The sequence below is a fragment of the Topomyia yanbarensis genome, chromosome 2 (genome assembly GCF_030247195.1).
Source record: "Topomyia yanbarensis strain Yona2022 chromosome 2, ASM3024719v1, whole genome shotgun sequence".
In the NCBI taxonomy this organism is placed as follows: Eukaryota; Metazoa; Arthropoda; class Insecta; order Diptera; family Culicidae; genus Topomyia; species Topomyia yanbarensis.
In genome coordinates this window covers 434,146,228-434,168,276 of record NC_080671.1, presented here as the reverse complement: position 1 = coordinate 434,168,276, position 22,049 = coordinate 434,146,228, and the positions used below count along the sequence as shown (strand labels likewise).

The window sequence follows — 22,049 nt, the reverse complement described above, 5'->3', positions numbered from 1 at the left end:
AAATCATTTTAAATTAGTTCTAAATTTTTTATGGTTGGACCTTTATATTACATGTGGAAAGTTGAGCTCTTTAGATGTAGGTAATAAAAAACTAACTGTATTTTTAGTTTAATGGCCCAATTGAAGTTGAATTGAACTATCTTCTTTCGAATACTAGATAATACTACTGGTAGATTAGCATTTATGCATTATTTTAAATAGAAGAGCCAATCTTGGTGTATGTATAGTGCATCTAGGAATAATAAAAATGAACATCTTACCATTACCACATGCACAAATCCCCTTTCTGCATTCTGGTAGCTGGGTTTTTATTTCGATTTTACTAATCATCGGTTTTGCCTTTTTTTGTAACTCGACAATCATTTTGCGATGTCGTGGATTTTTCATCGTTTCTTTTTGGCAAATTCGAATACATTATTTATCAGGCTTCACCATACCTTTAAAACACCAGAGTGAGTGTCAAATGTCAGATTGAAATTGTACGAAACCTGGAAAAAATTAGCAGATAACGAAGCGTTAGAAAGAGTTAATATGTATTACACAATTTGCTTACAAGTTCTACTGCTATTGGCTGTAAAAGAATAGGCCACATCTGCTCCTTCCAAATTTCTGGGAAATCGCTGTACCAGTCATGGTGGTGAACTCCCGACGACGCAAGCTATACCACACCTTCCACCTAGCCATAACTTCGCCCGTACTTCAATCAGGTAATGTTTTGGGGATGTGCAGAAGAGAGGAGCGTGCATTCACCTGTTTTATTTGTTTCTGCAAATTATACTCTACAGACGGGATCTTCGAGATGTAGTATGTCAAATAAAATCGTGATCATATGACTTTAGACGCCGTTGTATGATATTCGATGTGATAATTTCTCGCCTTCATTTTCGTGTACGATCTTGTACCATTACGCCTTAATGTATCTGATGTCCATTTGCGCAGCGAGATGCTCTTCTATCAGCTTTATCAATTTTTATCGAGTAGCTTGAATCCCAGACAACCGACCTTCGGGACTGTTGCTTCTTATTTATACTTCAATGATATGGGTTCTTAGTTCTCGATTGTGTAGCTGCTCCTGGTCTCAACTCCGTTATTGGTTTGGACTTGTTAAAATTGCTGAAATCGTCATGATAAATAACGAGAAAACGTCTCAATTAAAATTTCTATGAGCAAATATTTTTTACAGAAGGAAAACTAACAAAAAAAGAAAATATTAAAATAAACAAACCAAATCTACAAAAGAATACCAAGAAATAATTTTTAATGGCCTAAAATAACTTTATATGACGGGCACACTACCAGTTTCACGCGCACGTCGTATATTCCATTTCTCTGTTAGCACCATAGATTCCAGCCGATTTTAGTGATGCTACTTCTACTCGAAACGAAGCTGAGGATAGAACCCAACCCAGACCTGGATTCAAGTAAAAAGACATAAGGTGATCAGTACTTCGGTTGGTATAACAGGTGATTGACGAAATAGTTTGGCTTTATGTTGCACAATAATGCAGCTTTTAAGTCGTTATAGAATTTGCGTTTCGACTTCGTCTCATCAGAATCCGACACCAACTTAGTGACATGACTAAGCTAGCGTCGGATTGACGCTAATTCCAAAAACAAAAACACTATGTGTGCTTTTGAGTAAATCTGCTTGATAAATTATTTTAGAGCTATTCTAACAATTAAGTTTTTTTCTGTTAATTTTTAATACCAAAAACGATTCCCCGCGCAAAAATTAGTAAACAAAAATTCTAAGAACCGTTTTGACAAAATAATCGTTTTTGAGTCACTCTAATGGGTAGTAAATATTATTTTTAATATATTATAATAGCAAAAACGAATTCAGTTGAACTATGCGAATTTCTTTTCAGGGGGAGCGCTTTACATATATTTATCCTATCTAACACATTAATAAACACTGTTCTTTCTCATTTCGCTTGCATATGAATATAACAACGACCGAACCTACGCAAACAAACGCACCTGTAAACGCACGTCCACTGGAAAACGAACGCAATATTTGCGCCATGTGTCTAAACACAGAGCACGTTAATATTTAACCCTTAGTATTTTTTTGCTATTGGGAAGCAGATGTACCTTGTTAGGAGGCATACAAATCTCTTTTGAGTCGATAGAATGATACTCTTCGAGAACATCCAACTCGTAGCCGTCATAGTGATTATTATACAATGACGTTTTAAACTTTTGACATAAGAACAAAATCTTTGACGCATACTCAACCATATGAACGACTTGAAAAAATATGTATGTTGTGCCATTGGGTACTGTGATAATCATCCCATCAACTATTTTTAAATTTGAAAATAACACATAGTTATATTTTACTATGGTACTAAAATCATCTTCTGCTATCACGTTCCAATTAACAATATCGTTTGGACCCATAACACCACCACTACCAGGTTGTACAAGATCCCTGTTGTTGTAATCAATATTAGTCAACAAGTTATGACACCCCACTAGTTGGTTTTTTATGGCTATTGACAAACATATATTCCTCCTTGAAGAAGTACTAACAGCAAAAGTTTTCAAGTGATGATGATAAGCTTCTAATCGCATAGTCCAAAAGCCTCTAACGGGTCCAAATTGTTTAATTACCGACACATAATGAGAAAGAAAATGTGCTTTTGGCTTCAGATGTAGCATATACCCAAAAACATGTTGATAATTCGTTAAAGTTTTACAAATAAGATCTTCCAAAAAGTCCACATCGCAAGCGTTGTAACTGTCTTTAAGTAAGAAGTTGCACAACTGAATAAACATCATAAGAAATATCCATACTTTGTCATCAACGGGGATAAGATCCCCAATTGCCATGGGAATATTATGTATAAATTTCATCATTTGAGCAGCAGTCATTTTAAATCGATTATTACTCAAATGTTTCACTAGTATATCTCTATTCCCGAAATCACGGATATCATTAATATCATAGTCAAATTTTCGTGAACGTTCGTTGACGATCGGTAAGGTTATGAATTTTTGCTTAATAAAATATGTGAGTGCATGACTCATAACATCATGAGAAAACCCCTCAAACACATCGTGCATTAGATCGGTTATTTTATTGCTAGTTACATTAAAGTTTGGAATTCTATTAAATGCAGATTCTAACTTTACTCCTGTTTTTGAAGGGTCTTTTGTGGCCACATCAATTGCATAATTAACAGGGTTTCTCATTAGATCAGGTCTTTCATGTGTTTCTATTTTTAATTCGTCGCTGCAGATCCTACAAATCCTACACACAAAATTAGCATGAAAGGACGATACGTAGTCAAATAGTTCATTTAAACCCTTGTTGTCTCCCAAAATACCACCTAAAAGAAAGTACACTTCTTCCGATTGGCCATCGCTACAAATAGTTGCTGGGTTTGCTTCCAATTCAATTATTTCATCTATTAATTGTTTTAAAACTTTGCTGTTAGAGTAACCACCTAATTCTTTTGGATATGATAACATAGCTAAAAAAATGTTGTTGATTCGCCCCACAAGATGCCTTGGTAGCAATGGAACAGTAATATAAAATCCACCAACGATTGTATACTATTCCCCCGAAAATCATTCCCCAGAAAGTCATTTCCCAGAATGTACCGTTCCCCAGAATTCCATACCCCAGAATGCACTATCTCCCACAAAGTCATTCCCCAGAAAAATTTAACTTTTTTTTGTTGATTTGATCTTTTCAAACGTACTACAGTCGTGATTCGCTGGTTCGACACTTTTTAACTGGACCACTTTTTAGTTGGACCTCCGCTAGTTGGACCATTGTCCAGCTAAAAAGCATCTGAACGTCAAAATCTCGTGTAAAATTTACTTTGACAATCAACTGCCAACATATTCTTTGGAAAGTTTTTGACATTTGTCAGTCCGTCCCCACACTATCAGGGTGGGTTGCTGGGGAGTTACGGCGGGTTTCCTAGAACAATGTTTCAATAGCCTATCGCTCGCCAGCATGTATTTTAACACGCCTAGCCGCCATTTCGTTTACTGGGTCCAACTAGCGAATCAAATTCGTTAGTTGGATAAGGCTGTGGCCCAACCAGCGAATCACGACTGTACTCGTTCCCACTTCCATCGTACTACATTCTTCGATTCGGTCACATTTGAAATGATTTGCATTGTGTTGAAACCGGAAGTTAGGATGACATTATTTATTCCGAATTTAAATAAAGAATAGCTGACTTTCCCGAAAAACCATTCAACAGAAACTAAAATACTGAAGTGTTTTCCCCAGAAAGAACTATTCTCCAGAAAACCATATCCAGAATGAACCAATGCTCATAAGTTCATTCCACAGTTATAACCATTTCCCAGACATTTTTTTGAAGTGGGAAATTCTTTTGATGAAAATCGAAACATTTTTTCAGTATGTTGGCCATATTGCTCCCCTCGAAAAGTGCACTGGTAGCAGCATTAGACAATAGCAATATTTTTACTTTTCTTTTAATAATATAAGCATACATATAGGACGAATCGCAAAATTCAGTACAGGTGTGTTTTTCAGTGCCATTTAACAACAACCATAGAAAGCGGTAGCCCCCTTCCTAGGATCCAAAAGAATGAAACAGTGTTATGTAAGTAAGGTTATTTGGCGAAACCAAAACTTTGTACAATACCTAAGTCAAGGAACTGATGCATGATGCACGATGTTAAGCTGGTACGGATAAGCCGTCGAAAGCGGCGGCTCCTCCCAAAAATATCATTGCACCAATTCGGCCAAAACACTAGCTACACCTTTTATACACGATTCCAACCACTCATTTACAAATTAGTCAACCCTCAGGCCCAGGAGCAATTGGTATATCCCCGTATACTTGTGCATATGTCAGTGGTGCCATAATCGGAAATGCGATAACAGTCCCAACTAGTAATATATTCAATTCAAAATGATTGCTAACATTGACGAATAATTGTTGTCGAGTATTATGTCTGTAACTCTGTGGTATAAGTACCATTTGGCGTAAGGTATGAAAATACTTTCGAATGTATTTAGTGCAACCTGTTTGAGTAAACCGTACATTTGTGTACGAAACATTCCCAATACAAAAGAAGTTTTTAGATAAATGCTCTGAAAACCCACGAACCCATTTGTCAAAATATGCATTCATTTCGATTTTAATATGGATTCAACCAATCAACATATATGTTTGAATAAACCGGGCAGACGAAAAGATCACAAGTTTGCGTGCAAGAATTACTTGGCGTACAAATTCAAAGAACTGCTCATGTTTGAAAGAAGGAACCAAGTCCTATGTTCGAGTAAACCGGTTATACGAGAGGATAACAGGTTTGCTTGCGAGAGGCCGCCGCTTTCTACGGCATATCCTCAGCAGCTTAACACCGCATAAGTTCCTTTAATTAGGTATGCGTAAACCTTTGGCTTAACCACAAATAATGACCCAGCAAACCACTAAGCACTAAAGTAAGCAGCATATTGACTATATAAGAGCTGTCCAATGTTTATAAGCTTTATATGGGCTTCTCAAATGTTTATAAGCTGTATATCAGCTTTGCAAATGTTTATAAGTTGTATACAAGCTTTGCGAATGTTTATAAGCATTACGAACATTAAGCATTAAAATAGACCGTATATGAGTATATGAAGCTATACTTTAGAGCCTAAAAACCCTGTAGTTGTAAGCCGTAAGCGGTAGTCAGCGATGCCGTTATAACGCCGTTAATGGTTGACATTTCTATTAATCAAAAACAATGAAGTCCAAATCAAAACAAATATGATATGGCGCACTTTGTAAGCACAAAAAAAGTTTGTCGGCTTAGGAGTCACAAACAAATTAAAGGGAATCAAATCTTTGAGCCAGAAAATGATAGTAAACTGCGATGAATAAATTTTAGTTTTGTGTAGGAAAGGAGGTAATTTAAAAAAAATATTCCCAAAACCATGCTTTTATTCGTCAGTGAGTGAAATCAACTTCTAATCAAAACAAAACTCGTTCGATTTAAGAACGACAATATCATTCATATAACCAAATGTCCAAATGGATCAAACAGCAAGCGCACTGGAACAACTTTATCCCCATAGCTTCTAGAAGCATACGTTCGAGCCTGGATCAAACGCTGTATTGAAAAAAAGTTTAAACACATGTGGTAGATAGATAGAAAGAAAAACAACTTTTCCTCCATTTTCATTCTGTTTTTTTTCTCAACCAGTACACAAATTGTTTTGATATTCCTCCATAGACGCGGTACAAAAGTGTGAGTAGGCTGTATATCAGCCGAATATTTCGCAAAAAAGGGCTTTTGAACAGCACTCATGTACAATATGATGCCTATAAGCTCAGGTACCCTTGTTCTATACGCGTCTATAGAACCGATAACTTTTCTGGGGAATGGGACATTCTGGATAATGGTTTTCTAGGGATTGGTACATTCTGGGAAATGTCTTTCTGGGGAATGGTACATTCTGGGGAAGGGAATTCTGGGGAATGCCTTTCTGGGAAATGGCTTTCGGGGGAATGGTATACAACCTCCACCAACAACCTGTTTACCCGCATTGCCTCCTAATGGATTTGTAATTTCAAACTCGTCAAAATACAAAAAATACGGAATGCAAGTTTTATTAAGATAACGACCGATTTTCTGTGCCAAAAACTACATTTCACATAGTGTGAGAATTCAGCATCACTATTTTGTACCTGTACTTGATACTCTCGAAGCAATTCATAGTTTCTACCTGTCTCACAAAACACTTTCAAAGTATGTTTAATTGGTGTATAAATATTACAAATTGTTTCTATTTTCGTTACTGGTTGTGGCTGGGCTATAATAGTGACCAATTCATCTTCAACTGGAACTTTGATCGGTTCCTGATACAATTCTAGGGACTTCATACACCTGATAAACTTTCTATCTGAATCAAAACCTTCAAAAACTCTCTCGAGGTTATTGATAATTTTTTTGGCGTCATTTTTATGAATATCTTGTATGTGACACAATAATTGGTCGTTCAAATATTTTGAAATGCCTGATATCAAATATGAAATGATATCTTTTTGGATATCGTAAACCATTTCTCTGTTAAACCGGGGATGACTGTTCAGTTTTGCCGTAAATTTTAATCCTATTTCATTTAATCTTGTTAAATTAGTAAATGAAGGAATATCTTCAGTTGACTCTGAAAATGTGGAAGGAATATTTTCAACATGGTCCGAAATTTGACTGGTAGAAGGACTAGTAGATATTATTCTAGGTTTGATCAATGTTGAAGTGGATTGATTCATACCAGTATCTGGAAGAGTGACATTTGAAATGTTTTCCCCGTGTGTTTTTAAGTGTTTGCTAAAAGTAGATGATGTAGTAAAAATTTTATTGCAGGGGCCAGCCTCCTTCATTTGCACGCACCTAAAATCTTGATAACTGTATAACCTATGCTGTCCATTTTTATCTAACAAGTGCCTCAGTAAATAAGCTACCGAGGAAATGGGAAATTTTTACACAGAAAACAGATGTACATCCTTTTAGTATCTTCGATCACTTCAAACTGCTCGTATCACTTTTTAGCACTTAACTTTCAATCACTTGTATTTGGTTGTATTGATCCAAAAACTGGTTCGATACTGCTTGTGCACGGTTCATGCTCTCCATTTATGTTGCAAACAATCTACCTAGAGCGTAATCTTCGTTTGTATGGAAGACTAATTACATACCTATATACTATACTATACTTCTACAGGTAAATAAACATTAACAGACGAAGATTACTCTCTAGGTAGATTGTCAGGAGTATCCAGCATCATCAGCGACAAATATAACTCGAGAGAAATCAGAATACTTGTCTCCCAATCAGCATATGATTATGCTTCCAATGCCACTACTACCCCCCCCCCCCCCCCCCCCCCCGAGGTTACCGCCTCTGGCAAGGCTTTGACACGGAGATGTTTAATAACCTGGTAGTAAGCTTCAAGAAACATATGAGTATTCGCTGGAATCAAACAGAAATAAGAATCAAAGCGATTGCTCGACATTTATCGTTGGGTAATAACCCAATGAGTTAAAAGTGATAAGTATGCCCCCATTCATTCCTTCTGAAATAATTCAATTCAGCGCTAGTTGATTGGAATATTTTGGTAGGCTTTGTGGGATGTAAAACAATAAATTTTAGCAAACGGCGAAATATTTTTTTCTAAAAATATGGACAAAATGATTTGTTTTTCGTTGACCGCCTTGAAACAAAGGGTTAGTCGAGCAAATAACTATTAACACTAGAGGTGATAATAGCACTACTTACAATTTTCAAACGTTTATAAAAGTATTACTAACACAGTTTAAATTATCTGTTGTTTCACTGGGCCCGGAAAAATTGATGTAAGGTAACCAACCAAATTTGGATCCTGTTAATGTATTCGCCTGCTGCACTGCCAGGTTTCTCTGCATTTGTTTGGTTTATTAGAGTTACATTCATTGGGTTGTTTATTAAGTTTCAGTATCATTAGTTCATCTCTAATTGTTTAAAATTAAACAGAATCCAGCATGTGACGTATTTGAAAATGTTTCTTTGCATTGTTTTTTTCTAAATTATGGTGGCAGGGTCCGAAATGCGAAAAATTCAGGCTGGAAAGAAATGTCATTTTCCTATTTTTGTTCTATAACATCCATTGATGGTTTTCTTTCAAGAACAGCAATTTTGCAGCAGACTTGTGCATATTGCTAAACATCGGCAAGCAAATAGAATTAACGTTAACGAAATTTGACTTCCAAAATTGGTTGGTTCCCTAAAACACGGAGGTCCGGAGATCGCCCTCAACAACCTGGGGGTGGGGCAACTTTACTCACCTCCTTTTCACGATTTCGCACTCAAAATAACAAATTCCGTACACGGGATCGGACGAACATTTAAATGAATTTGTTTTTAACACGAGATTTGCCGGTGCCTGAGTCTTATAAAATTACATCCCGTTAGGTATATAGGTATACTATAGTGTGTGAAGTTGACCAGAGAGAATAGGGAGAGAGGCGAATTGGCTTTCAAACGTGAAAATTATCAGCTTGACGCGCTAACTAGATTTCATTATTGGTACCAGTCAAATGATGAAAGTATTTTCTTATATTGATGAGATGGGATGGTTGTTCCATTTTAATTGTTTTAAAATAAAAATTACATAGTATCACAAAAATTTTAATTACAGGTTATAAGAAAACACCCGTTTTTTCGTTGGACACCAAAAAGTTCGGTCGAACTCGATATTTGATCAGATTAACACACATAACACTCGAAAACAATGCTTCGCCCGCTTTCACGGCCATTTTAAATATATTTGTAGTTGGGACTGTGGCCGCATTTGAAATTATGGCGCCACTGACATATGAACAAACATATGGGGCGGTAGACCACAAGTGAAAAACTGTTCCCAAGCCTGAGGGGTAACCCACCAGCAAATGAGTGTTTGGGACCGCGAATACAAGGTGGAGCTAGTATTCAGGATCGATATTTTTAAGGGAATTTCCTCATAGTGTTATGTCTGTTAGTCTGTGATTTGATTGTGAATTATTGAGATCCGGAATTATTTTCGTACTGCTGAGGTCAGTTTGGTAGTTCTAGCTACGGAAAATGTTTACCTAGTAATTAAATTTATCAGTGGATAAGCTCATCTCAACTATAGTTACTATATTCATAGTTAGGCGGAGACACTGAGCGGAGCCAATTGGGTCATTAAGTTATACATATATATATATATATATATATATATATATATATATATATATATATATATATATATATATATATATATATATATATATATATATATATATATATATATATATATATATATATATATATATATATATATATATATATATATATATATATATATATATATATATATATATATATATATATATTTCCATTCGATAAATTTTAGGTCCAATATACATAATATTACATTATTTCAAAAAAAATTTCGTTGTAATACGTAAAAGCGATTTTTTTGTTTTTTTTAAATAAACCTTATGTAAACATAGACAACTATACATAGGAAAACTGCGGTTGTTTGCATCTGGCCTATCAAGATAACACCCAAAATGAAAAAAACTATATACATTGAATGGAGTTTATGTCAAATCAAAATAACCCTGTGGGAAAACTGGGAAAACATGTATTCATTTTTTCTGACAGGGCATCACTTGTCGTGAAACTAGATATGTCAAATGCTTCTGATAGTGTCAAATCAAGACGGTCAACATATTTCTTTATTTTAAATTTAAATTTTATTTTCACGTTTCCTGAGTTGGAAAAAAAACATTTGTTGAAATCACGAAAATCAGCTTTATCGATATATGTAATAAAAAAAGAATTTGTTTCTCATTTAATGACCCAATTGAACATGTCAAATGCCGGAACCAACCGAGCATGATGTCACATAACATGTTCTTTTCGGATGTGTAAGGGTATTTTCAAAGGCCTTAGTATAAAGGTAAGCAAAGAGTGTACGTGAAACCGAAAAAAGTCTACCTATCGAGCAAAATTAGAATGCTGTAGAGGTATCAGAGATGGATTACAATTGTGCTCGATAGGTAGACTTTTTGACTTCACTCTTTGCGCAACTGTTCTCTATAGACTGTGGGTATTGTGATTATGGTGACAAATATTTTACTTTTTCCTTGTGTTATCGAGCGTAGACAAACGATAATAAACTAAAAAAAATGTTTACTACACCAGCTGGTGATGCAGTATTTGTGTCATGTGACGTGTACATACATGAGCCGTACAAAGTCTATACTTATCTCCTTCAAATGAAGTATGAGTAATGCTTATTTACATTACTCGATTGATCTGCTCAATAAGGTATACGTGATCTATCGCTGGACGTCGACCGCTAGACGGCACGAGAGTGCAATGATGATGTTTTTATTTTCATCTGCCAAAAAACATTGGAAAGAAAATTTTGAATTTTATAAACTCAATCAATATTATAATTAAATATTATTTCTTCTAATGAAAAGTAATATTGATGAAGAAAATATGTTTCCTATCTCTGAAAAATATCCAGATGGTAAATTTCTTATCACATCACTAAAAATTTGCTCTTCCGGTTTCAGTTTATACTAAAATGAAATTCAGAGATGGAAATTTCAATAGAAAACACGATAGGTGGCAAAAATCACTGAATGAAAGAGTGCAGGTGGGGGCAGTCGAGGTTATCCACTGATAAATCCCATTTTTGCACAAACATTTTCCGTATCTAAAACAATCAACCTAGCCTCAACAATACAAAAATAATTCCGGATCTCAATATTTCGCAATAAAATATCGAGTTCGACTGAATGTTTGGTGTCAAACGAAAGAACGAGTGTTTTCTTATCACCTTTAATTAAACTGTTTGAGGAACTATGTAATGTTTATCTTAAAACAATTAAAATAGAACAGCCATGCTATACCATCAATGAAAGAAAATATTTTCATCATTTGACTGGTACCAAAAATGAAATATAGTTGGCGCATCGAGTGAAAAAGTTTCACGTTTGAGAACCATCACATTACTCGTCTCTCTCCCTATTCTCTCTGCGGAGTGCGGTCAATAACCCGGACTGCTGTCAAATGGGCAGATAGTGTGCAAGTGACTTAAGAAGAAGAGTTCGTTCAATGTACTACACGGTAAACTGGGCCGACATAAAAATAGTGCTAGACTACACAGTAAAGTTCAGCCGGAAATGAACTGGAATTCTGTCTGGTTCCAGTTCGTACACCGGCTCCAGTGACACAACCGATTCTAACTTGAATCAGTTGTGTCACTGGAGCCGGACATCTTGTTATTGTAGATTTCTATTCGGGTAAGATTTAAGGAACAAACGTATAAGCTGCTGTTATTTTACTTTCTGATATCTGAAAAAGAGCACAAACTCAGCAGTTGATAAGTCCGCTCTATCTAGATTGAGAACTATTAATCAATTGATACACAGAATATCTTGTGCTAAAAAAGGTAAATATTTGACCAACTTCTACTAACAAAAAACGAAATATCAAATATAAAACAATTTTCTATAAGTTTTGTTTTCAATTTTTGGCATCTTACCGCACAAAATATGTATAGCAGGCGCTGCAAGCTCAGTGAGGATGTTTTGTCAAATCTGTCAAATCGGAGCAATTGCAAATAACAAAAATTGGGCGTGATGTTTTTCGAATTGGATGAAATTTGGCACATGTTTTGTATATGAAGCATGATGTTCGTTTCACCGGTCTTGACACCTTAACCCATGACTAACTTTTGAAAAGGGCATATGGAATTTTGACGTGCTAAAAAAATGCGAAATCTGTTTGTTGTATTGAAATCATCTCTGAAAAAAACAACGTTTCTAACAATGAAGTACAATATTGTACTTTATTGTTAGAAACGTTGTTCTTTTCAGAGATGATTTCAATACAACAAATGGATTTCGCATTTCTAAACACGTCAAAAATATATATGCCCTTTTCAAAAACTAGTCATGGGTTAAAGTGTCAAGACCGGTGAAACGAACATTATTTAATTTTTTCTAATCGATAATATGTGAAAAAGTTGTGGAGATTTTTTTACTATTCCACCAACTTGAACCTGAACTTTGGCGTTTATTTTATTTATTTATTACTTGAATGTTTTTTAAGAAGTAGGGAAAAGCCCCTTTGCGTGAAATTTTCTTTTGCAATCTCTTCTCAAAAAGGCATAAAAACCTACTTTTCTTTTCAAAATATATAAATACAATAAATTCTTAAACTAATTTAGCTCACTCGGTTAAATGAAACCATAACAGAGCTAAACTTCATTATCCACATGTATATAAAGTTCTAAGGATGGTAGCGTTGTTGTCTTGATAAGTGAGTAGTCGTATTCAAATACCTGAAAATATATTAAATTGATGGAGTACAGTCGTGATTCGCTGGTTGGGCCACACCTCTGTCCAACTAACTAATTTGATTCGTTAGTTGGACCGAGTGACATGTCAAAAACTCACCAAAGGAGACGTTAGTAGTGTAATTGCATTTATTCACATCTCTAATAATTGTCAGATTGATTGTCAAAGTAAATTTGACATAAGATTTTGACATTCAGATGCTTTTTAGTTGGACAATGGTCCAATTAGCGGAGGTCCAACTAAAAAGCGGTCCAGTTAAAAAAATGTCCAACCAGCGAATCTCGACTGTATCAAAGTTTAAGATTTGTGCTGATGAGAAATTCGAAGATTATTTTAAGGACAACAAAATCTCTATTACTTAGTACATCTCTAACAAAATGAAAGATTGGTTTTCCTACGGAAAAAAAATGGCAGAAAAAAGATTGTCTTATTTCAGAAAATCGAGGACAATGTAAAATGATATGATCAATGTCTTCATAGGACTTCAAACATCCACATAAACTAGAATCGATTATATTAACGCGGTAAAAATGGCTTCTACATGAATAGTGATTTGATATTATACGAGAAAATGTTTGAATAAATAATCTTCCGACATTTAGTCTATAAAACCAAGGTTTGCGTTTAATTTTTGGTAAAATAGAATGACACATACGTCCCAACTCACTAGTATCCCATGCTTGTTGAACTTTGGCGTTCATGCAATATCTAGAAATCTATACATTCTACACCTTCATCTTTTAGCTTACGGAATATGTCTGCCTCGATTCTTTCCCTGTTTGGTTTATTTTTTAAAGTTATTGCCGTCGTCCGACTTTATGCAAGTGTTGCACTTTCTAGCAGAAGTGGGAATGAAACTCGTTCAGCGGCCTGTTATTCTGCTCGAAGATGTAACACCAGTGCAACCCACTGAACCGGTGTTTTCAGTGAAAAATTTTATGAGATTATGCATTATTATTTTCGTCTAAATTTTTCATGGTCAGTTTTCACTAAATTTAAATGTCAAACAGCTCAAAACCAACGCAGCTGAAAATGTCTATATAGACATAGAGAAATGTTTTCACCTTCCACCTGTTTCCATCGTGGATACAACGTTATTCTCACACTGAACTCACTATGTATTGAACTCACTATGCATTGAACTAACTTTCCATTTGTATTAAATGCATTGCGCATGAAAAATACTGTAATTCCTTTACTACCCCACAAGAATAAAAATATTGTCAATAAAACGAATCACAATATATTGATGGTGTAAAGCGAGCCTTTCATCAGCTGAAATCTTGACAATAAATCAAATATTGATCAATATATTAATGATACAGTTATTTGAAAATATTGACGATATAGAGTTCGAATAACTAAGGTTGATATAATGAAACAGTCTATCAATACTGTTATTGTGAATATTTTTATCTCGTGTATCTCACGAATCTCGACAAAGTGGATTAAATAGGATATAGTTTGGCTGTACGACGGAGTGCTGACCCACAAAATCAACTTCTTTGCAATAATTATAAGTAAATTCCGTTGTAAATAATCACTGATATCGGTTACAGCTTCTGTGTGGAATAGTTTAGCTGGCAGTCTCAAGTACGCCAAACAAGCGACCGAAGCAGGCACACAGGTGACAGGATGTCTCCATTCGTAATAGGGATTCCCACAAATCAATGGTTTGGAAAGGCGGATGGGAAAGACCAATTAGTTTGGTGTTAGCTCTTCTTTTTATATGGCACGAAAGGATCGCCAATACCTTATTTTTTTCGACAGCATTGCCCAAGGTTAACAGGTATGTTCACCATCTTTCACTGCCATTTTTTCACATGCATTTATTATGTCTCGGCAATGTACGAGTCCAAACGTCCCCATTGAGTCGTCACTACCCGTTTTACGATATAGGGTAGACGAGCTCTTATTCATCACATTAGGATGTCACACTATTTTATTGATAACTCGACTTAAAGTGAATGGATCGTGCTTAAATAGCTATCTTTGCTTCGTCCCTAAGAAGTAGTACAGTTATTTTTTGCCTGGAAAATGTAAAATGCTCGCGTTCGAGCGAAGCAAAAAGTTGATTACAACGTACCCTTATTCATCCTACCATGCGTTGAACAGAGATAGCAGACCCTGCTCCAACTAATGTGTTAAGATGGGTGGGTTTAATAAAGGAGGTGAGATGAGTTAAGGCACCTATTAAATCACAATTCGTTGAGTTATCAATGAAATAGTGTAACGTCTTGATTAATGAGAAGAATAAGAGCTCATTGACCATATACATAGTTTGCTTGAATACTTATTGTTTTATTCTCCACCAGAAACTATCTATAATCGAAAAATAAGTCCTTAATCGATATAGTATCACTTATACTACGTATACCTTTCAGTATCTTATGCATAAGGAACGAAACGTGATTAAAATACCGCAAACATAATTGGTAAAAACAAAGATTTGTTTTCGCTGCTTGGTCTTGATTGAGCTCGTAGTATTTCATCGAGTAGTGAGACTGAATTCTTCTAAAGACTATTCTTCTAAAGACTATACGTTATGTTCCATAATTTCATGCCACCAAGCTAGATCATTATATATGGAAATAACACTTCTTCATTCGTTGGATTCTAGATACTATATGTTATGCAATGAATTCAAAAAAATCATGTGAAATTCTCGATTAGCCTATGTTTTGGAAAATTGCATTTAGTAATTTTTTCTCAACTTAACTGTTGTTTTTCCTGATACAACAGTCGAGATTTTTCACATATGGAACCGGTAAATTTTGTATTATTTTAAACCATCATCACCAGAAACCAAAACTTACCATCATTTTCAACAGAAATGCTACATTTTCATGGCAAATTTAATGCGGCATTACCTTCACATTTTATCAGTGCCATTAATGATTTACACCAATTCCTCTGAACTAAAACTAATCATCAATGAATTCACAAAACATTTCGTGCACAAATGTTCCACAAACACAAACTACCAGCAATTCCTTTTATGCGTTCATGCAAGTTTACTGAGCGAAAACTGTTCTGCTTTCTAACAATGTTTCTGGTTATAAAATTCAGTAAAGAATCTTGTTATTCGCCGTGCTGCATTTTAACAGCAGATATACACAGCTCCGAAATGACAAATAGCTTGTTCCATTTGTATGTGTTTGAGAATGCTGTTTTAATTATTAGTTTTAACTAAAAACAAAGCTGAAATTGCAAACTTTATTCTTAGATTTTGTTTTGCTGGTTTGTGTCCAGGATTTTTTCCAGCTAAAACCTTTCCTTAAAAACAAAAACAAAATTTAGAAAAAGATGAGTTGAATTTTAACTAAACTGCTAGTTGATTTTAGGGGTTTGTTGTTAAATTCAACTAATTTGAAAACAAAAATAAGATTTAGCACTAGAGCTGATTTCTTGCTTTCCGTGCGTAATGCGCTACTGATAGCAATTAAAAACTTTGGCTATGGCGAAAAGTTTGGCTATGGGAAACAACATGCATCCGTCGTTGCGCATGTCAATGTTAGAATCAAGATTCCCGTTTAGATTAACGAAGATATGACTAGTGTGAGTCTGCACGATCTATCCCCGCGTACAACCAATAAATTCACTATTGATGTCGAAGTACGTAACGATGAAAGTTTGAAGCCTGGTGAAATTTTTTTCCAGGTATATCCAATGGTGTACGTATCGTGAGAAGCAAATCTCAAATCATGCTGCACACATATGAAGGACAGATCCCTACGTGCCAAACCATGTGTGAAAGCCTCTAATGAAACAACATCAACTCCGAGCAAACCCAACAACATTAACTAAATCACCAACAACCGGAGTTGCAACTCAGCCACCAACGAATGCTGGGACAACAGAATCTACACACAGCGTGTTTGATCATTGTGATACTGCTTACCAATGGTTGTCATTCGAGATTGCCAGATATAGCGCAGGGAAGCTAATTGGGACCGTTGATGTTTCTGCTTTGCTTCAATGACGTGTATTTAGTGCTTAAAACTGCTCGCCTGTTCCTGCACAGACGATCTCATAATAATTCGTCTCATTTGCTAAATTCATGATTTCCGATTTCTCCAACAACAGCATGAAACTTTTGCTGGTGGTGGTGTAGCAAGAACTTCGCGTGTATGTGTAAATCCTAAAAAGGATGGCGATCGAATTCCCACGAAAAATTTTCTGGTAGAGCTCTTTCTCTCAGACCCACAGAACTTTTTTTCTGCCGAAGCTGCCCGACCAAAGATCTTTGTAACTGTCGAAAACCTGTGGAGAAAGCACAGTTGATTGATAGGTAACGGGGCGAGGCAGTCCCCTTTTGACTGCCCTGTTTTTTTACTCGCCTCATATGGAATCTTCACCCTAACATTACACCCATAATTTGAATTGTTCATTCCGTCATCATAGAGAAACAATTCGTTAGTGAAAATATTGAAGCAGCATTTTATAAATCAAATTTCGTGCTCCACAATGCACTTAACAGTAACAGGAAAAATGGACACACAATTTCATAAAGCATCATTCATGATGACAATCCGTTTCCACCTCCGATCTCCATTCCATGCAAACGGACGGACATCGCGTTTGACGGTGACAAATTGCTACCATTTTCATCTGTTTCATTATACACATACATACAACATCCACAATCGTCAGCGGGGTTACTATAGGATTGCAACCGTTCCCCACAATCACCACCGGAACCGGTAGACAGCCTACCCGAAAAGCCACAGGGAAAAGGGTACAGGTATACAATTCCGTATGGGTTACTAGATCGCTTGGAACTTGCACGTATAGGTATGTGTATATGGGAATCTGTCTACGACATACACCCGTCCTTAATGACGGCTGACGGTTGGACCCCTCGGGGTGCGTGATGCAATGGAATGGAATTTACCTGTTCATAAATGCGGATAGAGGAAAAGGGCTATAAAACGGTGCATTATTCGCACAGGAATCGGAATAAGGCGGAACCGGCGTTTGGAGATTGCGGGGTTAACCGGGAATGGATTGTTTGACATTTCAACGTGAGCATGGTTTCTGATGGCGTTGCGTTGGTCAGACGGTTCTGTTACCTTAGCCGTGAGTGAGCTAAAATCAGAAGGCAACAAACAGGGACGACAGTTTCCGTAGATGGCGAAGCCATATTTGTGTGAAGAATTGATGCTAGGGAAGCGATGGCAAATGTATGAATAATTCAAATAACGGAAACCCACGATGGGGTCGATTATATGGCAATGACGGTGTCCGACGACGATGCTGATGATGATGATGATGGTCGCTTTACACGAGTGTTACTTGGAACTGGTTCGACTCGTTATGTTAAAAGTGCTCTTCTAGGATAGATGTAAAACAGCCATCTATTTGACATAGATACAAAATTGTGCTTGGAAATGAAAGTAAGCAAGTGCTACTCATAGCCGACAGCAAGAAACAATTCAATTGAAAATTCTAGGAGCTACACGTCCAGATTGGGAGAAAATAAGATTAACTTATTACACCAGTACCGTACTTTTTTCACAGTAAAACCCGGGGTTTCGTACACAGCTCTTAAAAATTTAACGAATTATCACTTATAACAAATCATACATTAAATATTCCCCATCGCTCATATCACATACAAACTGATCTTCATTTGTGCAAAATGATAAAGCAGTGGCAAAATTGAACCGACAACAAACCAAACTAAATTATTCAGCATCAGTTAACTCTTACGGTCCCATTTTCCCAAAACGACGTCAACATTTCACTCCCGGACTTTCTCAGCCGCCGGCAGCCACCATTCATCATGCAATAAATTCTGATCATAAATTCCTGCTGAATTGTGTGGTAGGTACATATTAATATTTGAACCGGCCGACCGACCAACCGGGATTGCGATTCACCGATTCCGATCGGTTGCCGGGCAGTAGTGGAGCAAGATAGTGGTGCGAATGAGTTTTGGTTGGAACTTAGCCGCTGGCTTTTGTCGCCCCGGCAACCGATTTAGGGTAGATTGCCAATTATTGCACATCACCCAATTATTGCACACTTTGTATTCTAGAGCTTATTTTATAAATTAACTGTAGAGTTGGGCTCGAATTACATTTCAATGTTAAATTACCAATTGTTCAGAAGAGGATCAACTCTGTTCAGTGCAAACAAATTAATGATTCAGTTGCAATAAATAAGATTGAAATTGTGCAGTTCATAATCACTTAACAAATTCTCATTTCTTAGTTGGCTTACGCTAAAAAATAGCTTAGTGAAATAAGGTTATAGTAAATAAATAAAACTTTTTCTACAGTATTATAAAATTGAAACTAAGCAAGATTGATTGAACAACATTATTGTTGTTGTTGGTTAAAGCACATTTATTATTCAAATAATAAAAACATTTATTTTAATCATCGCTTAATTATTGGATCAAACAAATTTCTCCGTTCCTATTTTATTGCACACATCATAACCTCTTTTTCTCCGTGTGTAGCAGAGTTTGACAGTTCCATGCAGCTTTTGTTTTTCGCTTCTACGGAACGAAAGGAACAGCGTATCCAACAACTTTTAGGGATTCTTCAGGTTGCTGACTATACAATGGGCAATGGACAGGTAACGTAAAAGAATTTAAAATATCACTTTATCTTATCACAATATCAAATTACAGGAAAATATTGCGCTGCTTCTCGAATCCACTTTATCAGTTCCACAACCATTGAAAATCCGTAAAAGATATACGGAATATGCGCTACAAAAAAGCATAAATGCCGTAAAAACAAAGGCTATGTCTCTTGGACAGGCATCCCAGTGCTTTGGAGTCCCAAAATCAACCATCAAATTCCGCCTTGGTACGAAATGGACAAAAAAACTTCGCAGAGGCCCACAAACTGTTCTTTCACTACAGGAGGAAACGAAAATAGTTCAGCTGGTGCAGGAAATGGAACGCCGTGGTTTTCCTTGTACAAAACATGCCCTTATATCCAGAGTGAAAGCTTTTCTCGACAAGAATCCTCGCCAAACACCATTTAAGGACAATAGGCCAGGTATGACAGCTTCAGGTAAAACAGCATAGCTCATCAATGCTCATGAATTTCATTATATTGTAGGAAACAAATGGCTGAAACTGTTGCTTGGCCGACACAAGCAACTTTCGATTCGAAAACCTGAAAATGTCACCATGGCCGGTGCCACGGTAGCAGAGGCTGACATACGTGGTTGGTTTGAGAAGATTAAAAAGTACTTGGGAGACAACAACTTAAACGATGTTTTTCTGGACCCCCGGCGTATATTGAACGGTGACGAAACAATGTTTCTTCTGGATCCGGTCACAAAATCTGTTGTTGCTTCCAAAGGAAATTGCAATGTATATTTAGTTCAGCAGGCGGACTCTAAGAAAAATGTTACTGTGCTATTCACATTTGATGCAGATGGATACATGTTTCCTCCGGATGCTATCCTGCCCTATAAGCGATTGTCCAAACAACTTCTGGTGAGCTTTGATCCAGAGTGGGGTATCGGGAAATCAGATAGAGGATGGATGGATAGTGAAAATTTTGTTGCATACATACAAAACATATTGCACCCATCTCTAGTTCGTCGTAATGTTACATTCCCAGTAATTTACTTTGTCGATGGACATTCTTCGCATACCGGATACGACGCAGCGGAAATTTGTGCCGACCTTGGTATTATTCTTATTGCTCTGTACCCTAATGCCACACATATAATGCAACCAGCGGACGTAGCAATTTTCAAACCATTGAAAAATAGTTGGAGCAAATGTGTTGACGAATGGAAAATGCGTAATGATGGTAGAATGTTTACAATCGAAGATTTTGGTGGTGTGCTAAAAGAAGCGATTAGTCGTGGTGTCTCACAATCCACCGTGCGCGCCGGATTTCGCAAATGTGGATTGTTTCCCTACGATGCTAATGCTGTTGACTATTCACGATGTCTTGCTACAAGTAACTATTCACCACACGTTCCCATTACAAGACCTCCAACGGAAAATGAGACGGTGCCCGTTGAGTTGAGCAAAATTAAACAAGCCTTGAGGATGGTCAGTACTACTAAGATAAAATCAATGGTAGATATGCCTGAAGCGGAAATTTCAAACAATTCCGAGAAAGCGCTTCTTTACATCTACAAATCAATTCTCTTGGACTATGCCGTGGATGACGATACAATGGGTAATGATCATGAAAATTTGAGTTCGATCGATGTAACAAATTCAACATTTGGAAATGATGAGACATCAAATTGCACTGCTAGTTGCGCCCCTCAAACTTCTACAGATTATGTTGGCGAACAAGTTGAAAATCTGCCAGTTAACCAAATGTACGAAATTTTGGAATACTCACCTACCACTGACGATCTTTCTGTGGAAATTATAGATAATGAGAGTACATATGAAGTTTCTGGGATCACTTACGATGTTGAGCCAATCCATCTAAATGCATTTACGTCGGAACAAGATAATCATTTGAATGATATGGTTGTGATTTCTGCAGCTTCGTCCAACTCTAGTGAGCCGGAAACGAATGAACGTGTTGTCCTCGAAGAAATTGTAAACAATGAGAAAGATGAACGCAGAAACAGCATTTCATCATTTTTCAAAATACCTGCGACGCCAAAACGTAAAAATGTCAAACGAAACTACACAAGTAAGCGTCATTTTGTTCTTACTTCGCGGGAACGTTTAAAGGAGTTGGAAGATAAAGACAACGAAAAGCAACGTCTAGCTCTTCAAAAAGAGCTCAAAAAGAAAGATCGTGCAACAAAAAAGGAAATAAAAGAAAAAGAGAAACAGGAGCGTATGAAAATGAGGGAACAAAAAAAGATGGAACAGGAATTGAATCTTCGACTAAAACAGGAAGCCGGGAAACCGTCTCGGAAACTTCCAAGGACATTGAAGGCTGTGCCACCAAAAAAAGTTCGCAATCGCTCCAAGTTTGCCGATGAGAATGAAAATAGGAGATAAAGAACTTGAAATGTTATTTTCGTGATATGAAATAAACGTTACCGTTGTAATTATTGTAGTGTAATTTTACTATGATAATACAGTCAATCACAACATTTAAACCCCTATCATTTTCGAGAAAAATTTGGATAGATTATAATTTGTGCAATGATAGGCACATGTGTGCAACAGTTGGATACACCAGCATTGGTTGTGCAACTATTAGACACCAAGTGTGCAATAATAGGATTGC

The 22,049-nt window shown here is 36.4% G+C and overlaps 1 protein-coding gene and 1 long non-coding RNA gene across 2 annotated transcripts; one reads left to right on the top strand and one right to left on the bottom strand.

Annotated features, from left to right (window-relative positions):
- Positions 1–95: 95 nt before the first annotated feature.
- Positions 96–8,942, bottom strand: LOC131685514 (uncharacterized). Its single transcript, XR_009304830.1, has 3 exons — positions 8,809–8,942; positions 554–1,113; positions 96–488 (listed from the first exon to the last, which is right to left on the bottom strand). It is a non-coding gene; the product is annotated as an uncharacterized LOC131685514 (long non-coding RNA).
- Positions 8,943–19,377: 10,435 nt separating this feature from the next.
- Positions 19,378–21,817, top strand: LOC131681009 (uncharacterized). Its single transcript, XM_058961717.1, has 3 exons — positions 19,378–19,449; positions 19,505–19,880; positions 19,944–21,817. The coding sequence occupies exons 1-3, from the start codon at positions 19,435–19,437 to the stop codon at positions 21,815–21,817; spliced, it is 2,265 nt and encodes a 754-aa protein (XP_058817700.1). The 5' UTR covers positions 19,378–19,434.
- Positions 21,818–22,049: the final 232 nt, after the last annotated feature.

Excerpts from the sequence above, each read along its gene's own strand:
- LOC131681009 (XM_058961717.1), top strand. Across the intron at positions 19,881-19,943 it reads ATTTAAGGACAATAGGCCAG|GAAACAAATGGCTGAAACTG; the intron begins GTATGACAGCTT and ends ATTATATTGTAG.